Genomic DNA, 11,081 nt, shown 5'->3' with positions numbered 1-11,081 from the left:
ATATATACTAAATCTTAAAAATTGTTAAACACATATAGCGAAATTCTAAATGGGAGGATAGCAGCAAGGGGCGAAACTATGCTCTTCTAAGGGTGGTCAATTGACCATCATTTGTCAAAAAGTTATATTGTATATATAGGTAAAATATTAAATTTTATTAAAGACATATAACATATATTGAACACCCTTTGTCGGAATTTTTTTTTTTTCTTTCAAGTTTGAACACCCTTGGAAAAATTTCTGGCTTCGCCACTGATAGTAGCATTTGTTCCCTTAAAATTAAGCTATGGAAGGACAAGGTTCCGATATCCTCGGGCTGGGCAAAACCCAGCATGTTAACCACTAACCAGGAATTAAGGCCGGTCCCGTTTAATGGGCAAGTTCGGGCCGATTTCTGGGTTAGACCAATCAGGGGCAGATGCACGCTTACCGAAGCAGTGTTACGCGATACCCTTCGTCGGAAAATTTTACTAAATATATGTATTTATACTGTATGAAAACGCATAAGTAGGAAAAAATAACATCACTAGACATAAATTAGGTCTTAGTGTGTTGGTTATGTGCTTAATTTTGCTCTAAGAAGTCAAAGGTTCTAACCTTAAGTGACACATTTTTCTTTTGCAAATATTAAACCAATAGACTAATTAATGCTATTTCTTGTCTAAAAGTATGATAATCAAAATTATATTCCAGTTCTTCTATAAATTTCGACACCGCTTACGAAAATTCCTGCGTACACCCCCGAGACCAACCCGTTTGCTATCCAAATCCTAGTGGTCTAACTAATTTAAATATACGTAGGATAAACCCATTAAGAATTTCAATCATGCCACTATACTCCTATATATCAAAATACATCAAGACAACAAAACATGCTTAGTTAAGCAGTAGTCACTTCAATTTAGTTAACAGCAAAAGAAAGGACACTTCTTTTGTATATATATTTGATAATACAGCAATTTGTCTGGCTCTTTAATAGAAGCAAATTTATTGCATTGTTCAACAAATGAAAACTCAATGACAATGTAATTGACCAGAATTCTATGATCTTATGAGATATTAACAGTATTATATGTTGAGAATCGGGTAACGGCAAGATCGAGGTGGATCTAAAGCAGGTTCAATTGAACCCACAACTTTCAGCTTGAGTCACTAATTCTTACATAAAAGACATTACATCGATTCTGAACCCATTGACTCTAAATCCTGAACTCGCCTCTGGTGCCAGAATTTGAGATTTATCGTTCCTATGGGATTGGAGAGCTAAGACCCTCTTGAGAAGACAATGACCTGAGAGTATGTTGTCTTCTTGAATAAGATAAAGATGGTTTCCTCTTGAATGACGGCCGCTTTTTGAGTTGATGCATAGTTCTCTTGGCGTACATTGATCGGAAAAATGGCGTTGCTCGCTCCTTTAACTTGAGAATAATAAAGAATAGAAGCCGATACATCAGAATGAGGGCGTATAATGCGAGTAAATCCCACCACTTGGAATGATCCAATGACAATTTGAACATATTTGTGATAACATCTTCCCCTTTTAGTTTCTCTCCACCAGGGATTAGTGGATCAAATACAAGTCCAATCATGTCATTCTTATATGCTCCCTGCAATTGTATCAATATATCATCATCAATGTACTTGTCAAAAATATTCTTTAATACGCGTAGAATATGCTACTAGTCTCCAATATGGACATAGCGATATAATTGATCAAAACCTCTATAGTACTACTACAACAACAAATCCAGTATAGTCCCACAAGTGGGGTCTGGGGAGGGTAGATAGTACGCGGACCTTACCCCTACAGTGAATGTAGAGAGACTGTTTCCAGTAAACCCTCAACACGAGGAAAAATGAGAAAAGAGCAGTAACAAATGCATCTTTATTTGTTACCTGTAAACCCCATGCCCCGTAACCAAGAAATGAAATCGGATAGCGCCAAATTGGCTTGGGAAGATCTGGCAGCAAACGGAAAAATCCAGCAGTCATCATCATGATTCCCTGTATACAGAAATATGGTGATGAGTGTAATTACTCGACAGCTATAGCCTATAGTGTGATAAAATAAGATGAGAAGTAGTATTAAGCAGTTTGTACATACAAGCACGCCGGCTCCTGTTATGATTCCCATTAAGAAGTTTGGAACAAGTGAAGCTACAATCATCATGCAGCTCTCAACAACAGCGATACAACCAAAAAGATTTAGGACGAAAAACACATAACGAAAGAATCTAGCCCGAAACACCATGTAATAGGTTATGGTCCCGGTGATGAGTGAAACTGCAACTAAGAATGGAAATGAAGAGAGGAAGTTTGCTATTATGAAAGCTCCAACACCATAGTGCCCGTTAAGCCTTTCTTTGGTAAAAACCTGCAAAATGAGACATAATTCAGTCCTAAATTATTTCAAAATTCTTAACACAGTCCCAAAAAAAACTAATTGCCCTGCAGGCACGAAATAGCTGACCTATTTTTTACTTGGTAATCAAATAGGATGTTAAGTAGTTAAAGGGCAGTCGCTGCACTAAACTCCTGCTATGCGTGTGGTCCAAGGAAGAACCAGACCACAAAGGTCTATTGTACGCAGTCTTACCTTGCATTTCTGCAAGAGGTTGTTTCCACGGTTCGAACTCGTGACCTCGTGCTCACATGGCAGCAACTTTACCAGTTACGCCAAGGCTCTCCTTCATGTTAAGGGGTTAAGACTTAAGATAGTAGTAAATGATTGTTTACCTTCAATTCTTCTATGAAGGACGGAAAGCCTCCAATGGACATGAAAGTCATGTAGCCGGTGACAAAACCACCACAAGCTCCTCGAGCCAAGATTGCTGTGTAACTGGTGCCGACATCATAGAAGAGGGTACCAACAGCAATAGATACAATGATGTAAATTACTATGCGAGACCAATAATATCCCTTGTCTCTTGACATGTTTACAAATGATCTCCGCGTCAATGTTGAAAGTTGCTTTCCCCAACCAGCTTGACTTCCTTTTACTGTTTCAATCTCAACTCCTTGCTGCGAGCAAAGGATGAATTAGAGTGGCTTTAAAATGGAACAGTTTTAAAGCATGGAGCTACTAATATAAAGTTTTTGTACTTCTAACTCGAACTCTTCTATTTGATACTCATCAACATTAGTAAAATGTTCATAGTTTAGACAGCACAAAATGTTAATGTTTCAAGAACAACAACCTATACATTATGGAAACTGGTCCATCACATATTTCTATTAGATCTTGCAGCTTGTCAACAAATAGATTTTCTTCGCCATTTATGGGCAAGTGTAAGTCGAAATGCAACACTCACTGTCACCTTGCAAGTTGAGTAGCCAAGATTTCAGTAGTTTAGAAGAGAAAAGTAGTCAACATGAAAAGCAAATTACATTTAGAGCAGAGAGGTTTTTGCACACAAAAAACACTGATCAGACAAGTCTAAGGCAGTTCGACCCCCACCCCCAACCCTGACCGCACCCCCACTTGACACCAGACCCCTGACCGTGACGCGGCCAGGCCACCCCCTAGACCTCAACCCCAACCCCACCCCACCCCCTACCCCGACCGTAACGCTACCTGAACCTCAACCCTTTATCACGAACCCACCAACCTAACAACAGTACCAACACAATCAGCAACCTTCGCTGACTCCCCGCCCCCCCTTTTATGTCGCCTGAGACACCACCAACGACCAGCATGTTATGCACGATGATTTGCATCCTACTGGTTTACCTATACTTGCATCTCTGAACAGCAGGAGCTCTTTAAATTGATGTTTATCATCATTAATAGAACGGTCATTGTCTACAAATATGTCAATGCTGTTAGAACGATAGAATAGGCATCCCTGATGAAAGCATTCTACAGGGCATTTTTAATGATTTTTTGTAGTCTGTCAACAAAATAGGACTGATATGGAAATTCTAGGCAAATATAAATCCAAATTCAGCTTTTGATGTCGCTTTGCAAGTTTAGTAGCCTATATTAGAATGGCAATCATTTAGAAGCATGTAAATTTTTACAATCAAAAACTATACATACTTGTTGATAGAATCCTACAGCACATTATTCAATGAGGTGAACAAATAAAATTGGTTTATAAGGAAATCAAATCAAAATACAGCACTTTATCTCACTTTCCTGATAGTGTAGCCTAAATTTCAGTTAAAAACAGCAGTTAAACTAAGGGGAAAAAAAATACAGATGAAGAGTGGGTCGAGGAACTAACCGTGGCCAAGAGTTCTCGCATCCGTGACCTGGCCCTTGTAGCATATGCTGAGTGCTTATATTTGCTCGCAAGCAGTTCTTTAATTTCTGCTGTTGCCATATTCATTAAATAGTCACTCTTATGTGTTTCCTGCATCAGAAACAAAGATTATCTGGAGTATAAGCTGTTGAGAAAAGTATACACAATCTATATGATCCAAAACATGGACAGTACTGTCAAAGTTCTGAAATTACAATACCAGAAGTTTTAACTTAAAATTTTCCAGTTATATGACAATGAACTAGTTTGATGATGTGGAAAACACAAGGTGAAGGCTTTATGTGCCAGTGCTTCAGTTCATCAGAAAACTTGTGACATCCTAGGCGAATCTCACATCGACAAAACACAGGAGAGATGCAGGGTATATATTCAACGATCCTTAGGCCCTAGTGACGCGTTCTAAAGCCGTGCGAGCCTAGGCCCAAAGCGAACAATATCACTAGTGGTCTGGGCTGTTACCTATGGTATTAGAGCCACTCCGCATGTAACCTTGAACGATGGTGGTGCAAACCTCAGCGAGGACGGTGAGTCCCTAAGGGGAGTGTATGTGACACCCTAGGCAAATCTCACATCGACAAAACACGGGAGAGATGCTGGGTATATAAGTAAACATGTCTTAGACTCTAGTGACGCCTTTTAAAGTCATGCGGGTCTAGGCTACAAGCGGACAGTATCACTAGTGGATTGAGCTAGTACAAGACTACGGTTACAAAATCTAAATCCTGATACCTAACAGAAACAGCCATTTTCTTATTTGAAGTAAAAATTGACATACAAATAACATCCATCAGACACAGGAAAAGGATTAATAAGAGTGATTTCAAAAGGAGAAAGCATAGCTATAGTAGTATCATACCCGGAGTCGTTGTGAGCCTTTCAGTGTGGCTGTCACGACGTCAAAGTCCGAATTAACACAGCGTAAGAAATGATCGGATGGATTTCTCCTACTTGGACACGGAAACCCCGATTCAGCAAAGAACTGAAATATCAATATGTATAGATTAAATTCAATCTCATTAGATAGAAAACAAAAGACTTTGTAAAACATCTTGTAGTTATACAAATTTTATCACTCCATACCTGTACTGCAGATTTTGCTTCACCAAAATATACAGCCTCTCCACCAGACAACAGAAAGAGGTCATCAAACAATGCGAAAACTTCACTACTAGGCTGATGTATAGACGAAATAACCGTTCTTCCATCACGGGAAATATTTTTAAGAGCTTGAACAACAAAGAATGCTGAGGCACTGTCGAGACCAGTAGTAGGCTCATCAAGAAAAAGTATACGAGGTCGTACAAGGATTTCAAGTGCAATGCTTAGTCTCTTTTTCTCTCCGCCACTTATTCCTCTTAACTGCCAATTTCCTACCAGCCGATCAGCACAATCCCCTAACCCCATTTCCATTATTGTTCCCTCTACAATGTCGTTTACCTCTTCTTTCGTCATGCTAGTTGGAAGGCGCAGATGGGCTGAATACGTAATTGTTTCTCTAGGAGATAGAGTTCCCAACAGTGTATCCTCTTGAGTAACATAAGCCTGTAATATTCAGGCAGCTCATCAAAAGAAAATAAATAAGTATAACTTCTGCATTCAACTATGTAAACATTGTTTTCTCAGACGATGGTGTTCTTATCACATTCAAATCCGTTATCTAGAAAATGGTTCTGATAACGAAAATGTGGTTTTAGAAAGAAACAATCCGAAGGTTTATGTAATATTCTTATGTTTGTTGAGCATTTTGGAGATTTCTGTAACATTGACATGTTTATTAAGTCTCACTCGAGACAAACTGATAGAAAGAATTATGTTTTTCTTTTCTAGAAAATGCCATAGAATAACAAATCTCTGAGAATCTTGAGAAAACGACATGCTAGCTTTGACATCTGTTTTGGATGGTAAGAAGTTTCCATCTATTTTGGAGCAAAAGGAAGTAAGTGCATATATAGGAAATAGCACAAACTTCTATATGTCCTGCTTAAGTGAAAAAGGAACTCTGGCGAAGTTCAAACGCGCAAATGTTAGTGCCTAAAATGTGGTGTGGACAAATTAAAGGCTCAGTCAGAGTATCTTACAACAACACCATAGTCCAACCTCCTCTTCTTTCCATTGAGAAGGATATTTCCAGTCATCACCACATTTGTCGATAGTCTACCTGCAGTCCAAACCAAGCATGATTTAGCAAAGTGCAGATGTTATAATCACAAGAAGTGAATTTTCATTCTCAATTTCCCCCCTCTTTTTACACTCAGCACTAAACTAAGTATATGCGTTGGCGATGATTTCAAATTAAGATTTGGTTGACAATTTACGCAGCACATGACTACCTGACTAGCATGCAAAACAATTCTACGAGAAACATCTTTAATTTGTAACTATCTTGAATCACATTGGTATGACAATGAAAAGTAGAAGTCGAAGAAGGAATTAGTGAAAACGGAGATGAACGTCCAAAAGGTATATAAGGCTAAGAGTATAGATATCAAGACATGACCAAAAGCAACTATACCTATTATTCAGAACCAAGGAGGTTAACTTAGCTGCAGTAGCCTTTTGACACAGAACTAGCAATGCGCGTCCCTCAAAAAATACATAGTCTATTATTTTGAGATTATTTCAAGCCGTTATAGGAACAACAACAACATGTGCTGTATAATCTTACATGTGGAGTCTGGGGAGGGTAGTGTATAGGCAGACCTTACCCCTACCTTGTGGAGATAGAGAGGTTGTTTCCAATAAACCCTCGGCTCAGGAAAGCATTTAAGTGGGATTTGATCCCTTGACCTTAAAGGCTTGAATAAGCAACCAAAACCAATGCTCGAATTCGCCTGTTATAGGAACAGGTTTACAGAAAGCATTCTCAAGACAAGAACTTTTGCAAACATTAGTTGTCTAGACCATGAACACCAATATTTATAAGTTCATGCTAAGTTTATGTTCGTACTCTGGTTTTACCTTTCTATCATCAAAACCATCTAAATTCACACCAGTACTAATTGTATCCTCCGTATTTCAGCAAAGGTCATAGATTACTTGTTGAGATTGTCAAATTCCAACCAACTTCAGGTTTTAATTGATAAACATAATCAATACTTTATTTTCACTGGACCACCAAGCCGATTGAAAACCTCGCAATTCAAAGTTCTATTTTGTTAAATGTAACTCACAATGATGAATGGAATGAATCTTACATCGGACCGGGATGAGATCCTCGTCTCCTTATAAGGCTTGGGCAATCCTACTCCGTTAGAGCTAGCTTTTTGGGATTGAATTATGCCCAAGGCTTATTTTGACATGATATCATAGTCAGGCCCGGGGTCGGTATGTTCCGCCAAAGAGGAGGCGGAATGCCCCCGGACCAATTGTTGGGGTTGGGGGGGGGGGGTTGGAAATACTCCCGGTCCATGATTTTGCACGTTCCAGACCGGACAGTGGAACCCCGACAGAGAATGCCCGTATAAGCCTTGGGCAATCCTCGTACTTTCGAGCTAACTTTTGGGTATGAGTTCGGCCAAGGCTTATTTTGAGAATGAACAGACTAACAGTTTTCCAGCAATGGATCCATTTTTATCTAACATGACTAAACCTAACACAAACAACATCATTAAATGTGAAAAATACAGGTTTCCATTGTTCTTATTTTCCAGATAATATGAATATTAGACCCATTTATTTAGAATTTTGTCAATTTTTAAGTATAAAACAGAGTTATAGGTATGGGCTAGCGAGAGACAAAGTTTAATGAACTGTCCCTCTCTATCTAACTACCCTTGCCGACATTTAGCTAGCGTTTGGCAATAGATTTTAAATTTGTTTTGAAAAATCTGATTTGGGTTAAGTTTGATTTGAAGATGAAAATATGTTTGGACATACGTTTTCAAAATATATTTTCCAACTTTATTTTGGAAAAACATGTATATAATTCCCGAGTTTTGGGATTTTGACCCAAAATCAGCAATTGGGGTGATTTTGGAATTTGGGGTTTGGGATTTGGGATTTTGCCAATTGGGAAAACTCTATGGCCAAACATGAGTTTTAAAAATAAATTCCAAATTTATTTTGACAAAACTCACGGCCAAACGGGGCCTTAATTAAAGCTATCATTTACTTTAGTCAATACATTATTTACATACATATCTGCCATAATAACCCAATAATAGATAGGTTTATTCCAAATTTTTCACATTCTCGAACAAGGATAAAATTGCGTTCGTGAGTCCTATAGATCACGGGTTCGAGCTGTGAAAGCAGTCACTAATGCTTGCATTAAGATAGGATGTCTACATCACATTTCTTGAGGTTGGGATCTTCCCCGGACCTTACATAAATACGGGCAGTGGCAGAGGCAGAATCTCCACGAAGGGGGTTCAAAAAAAAATTGTAGCTCTTGGGAATTGAACCTATGACCTTAGAAAGGTTTTGAACCCCCTTAAGCACTAATCCACACTTTTAGGTTGTGTTAAAGGGGTCCAAAACTTAATATATAGAGTTAAAAAACAGATTTTGCCTTATATACACAGTGTAATTTTTAAGCGAAGAAGGTTCGAGTGAACCCCCTTTCGCCCTTGAATACGGGATGCCTTGTCCACCGGGCTGCCCTGCCCTTTTCTTGAACAAGACATGGACAGTCAAGTAAGCAAGAAAATAGAAAACAAAATAGGAAAATTAAAAATTAAAAAAATGCAAACAAAAACAAAAAATACCAAACATGTTCAAGAAAAGTGGAGGAACTCAAGTCTGTGGCCTAAAAAACAGATTTCGTCCTCCCTCCTCAAGTCTTGGTAGGCGGAGTTGCCTAAATATATATTAGTGAAAAACAACAAGTATCAAGTAAAATAATCGATTGGATCGGACACCATCAAAAGATAGTCCGGCGCACTAAGTTCTGAAGAAGGACCGGACAACAAGAATTTATCGTACGCAGCCTTACTCTATATTTCTGCCATGATCTCCTGGTCACATGGCAACAACTTTACCAGTTTGCCAAGGCCCCCTTCTGGATCGGACACCATCATTATTATAAAAAGTTTAAGAAGTTGGAGTAAAAACCTGCTAAAGTATCAAGAAGTGTAGATTTTCCAGAACCAGAAGGACCCATAATAGCCATAATTCTACCAGGTTCAGCATAACCACTTAAACCATGTAGCAACTTCTTTGTTGGTCCATGTCCAAAATTTGGTAACATTACTGTTAAATCTTCCCATACTAAATATGCAACTCCTTGTTTATGCATTACTCCTTTCTCAATATCTCCACGTCCATTTGTCACTTCTATCTCCATCCCATCCATCTGTAAAAAACAACAACAAAAAAAAAAAAAAAAACAGTACCCTTTGGACTATATATGGACAAGATTGCTTTGCTATGAAATGATGACTCTAATCAGTACATATTTTTTTTTCAGTTAAACTTTCCAAAAAAGTGCAACTCTAATATTTTTGCATCTCTGTGTATATATGATTTTGAATATATTTTTGGAGTTAGATAATGGACATTATTGCAAAGGTTTATGTCAAAAAGATAGGTGGGATGTAAGGGAATTAAATGTGATGGGGTCCAATTTACTACTACTACTACTACAATGCATGCAGGTTACGGTTGCAATAAAGATATTGTTGCCGCCTAGGCTATGACTTTATCATTACTTCCTCCGTCTTAAATTATGTGTTATATTTCTCTTTTACACGACATTTAAGAAATATTAATTAGAAGGAATTTTTGACTATTTTATCCTTATTTATTTATTTCTTAAAATATAATAATCAGAGGTAAATTCAGAATTTTAAGTTTATGAGTTCCTATATAAATCTTAAGTTAATATACAATAATAATTGAATTAACGGACGGGGTTCCAAGCTAAATATTCTTATATATTTAATGAATTTTTCTATACAATTACCGGATCTAAACAAAAGTTATTGGGTTCACGAAAATCCGTAACTAATGCACTGGATACGCCCCTGGATATAATCTATCTTTATTGAATATTTATTCTATTTACGTGTCATTTCATCTTTAAGGAACAATTACTACTAAGTACTAAGAGTAAAATGAGAAAAACTAATTAAGTTTGTTTTGAACTTTTAAAATAACAAATAATTTGAGATAACTATTTTTAAAAATCACGACAGATAATTTGAGGAGTACTATTTAGAGTATTATTTAGTTTTCTTTTGAGTCTATGATTTTTGAGATTGTTTTATTACTTGTCCATTTATTGGTCCATTATTTTCCGTGATGTGTGCTTGCAACTACAATTTTAAATGAAATATAAATGCTGCCAATGACTGATGAAAAAGATGGCACGTGTCATTTCGGTGGATCTAGAAATACCTTTTTCATGTTATAATACAATACATTTTGTTGATATTTCTTTAATGATTAATATGTGTACCCTTATTAACCTTCATTATTATAAGTAGAATCAGAAAAGAAAAAAAGAAAAGGAAGAGAAAATGATGCTTCCTCTTATATTTTTATTACTTACTTCTTAAGGTTTTTGCGTGTTTTTTCAAAAGAAATTTAACAATCTTAATCATAAAAGTATTTATCTAACCAATTTGTATTTCTCCTTGCATGTTTTTTAAGAAAGAAATTTAACAATCTTCATCATAAAAGTATTTATCTGGGCTTTATTAAAAATATCCAGATTTACAACTGGTAATTGAAAAATAGCCACAGTTTTAAAAGTAATCAAAATTTAGCCAGTTTTTCATGTAAAGATAAAATATGAACAAAAACACTCTTAAAATCCAGAAATATTCCAGCATAATATGCTGGAATTCGAATTTTTTACATATGAGATTCCAAAAA

The 11,081-nt window shown here is 36.9% G+C and overlaps 1 protein-coding gene across 2 annotated transcripts; it reads right to left on the bottom strand.

The window, feature by feature from the left end:
* Nucleotides 1–900: 900 nt before the first annotated feature.
* LOC107832333 (ABC transporter G family member 15-like) lies at nt 901–9,852 on the bottom strand. 2 transcript variants are annotated; one of them, XM_075237391.1, is made up of 9 exons: nt 9,318–9,852; nt 6,344–6,423; nt 5,346–5,807; nt 5,122–5,244; nt 4,227–4,355; nt 2,737–3,021; nt 2,105–2,374; nt 1,897–2,004; nt 901–1,607 (listed from the first exon to the last, which is right to left on the bottom strand). In XM_075237391.1, the coding sequence occupies exons 1-9, from the start codon at nt 9,556–9,558 to the stop codon at nt 1,248–1,250; spliced, it is 2,058 nt and encodes a 685-aa protein (XP_075093492.1). In that variant the 5' UTR covers nt 9,559–9,852; the 3' UTR covers nt 901–1,247. The 2 variants fall into 2 exon arrangements, with proteins under 2 accessions (XP_075093492.1, XP_016515644.1); XM_016660158.2 differs by lacking the exon at nt 9,318–9,852 and adding an exon at nt 7,460–7,584.
* Nucleotides 9,853–11,081: the final 1,229 nt, after the last annotated feature.

The sequence above is a fragment of the Nicotiana tabacum genome, chromosome 18 (genome assembly GCF_000715075.1).
Source record: "Nicotiana tabacum cultivar K326 chromosome 18, ASM71507v2, whole genome shotgun sequence".
Lineage (NCBI taxonomy): Eukaryota > Viridiplantae > Streptophyta > Magnoliopsida > Solanales > Solanaceae > Nicotiana > Nicotiana tabacum.
This window is presented reverse-complemented; position numbering and strand designations above follow the sequence as displayed.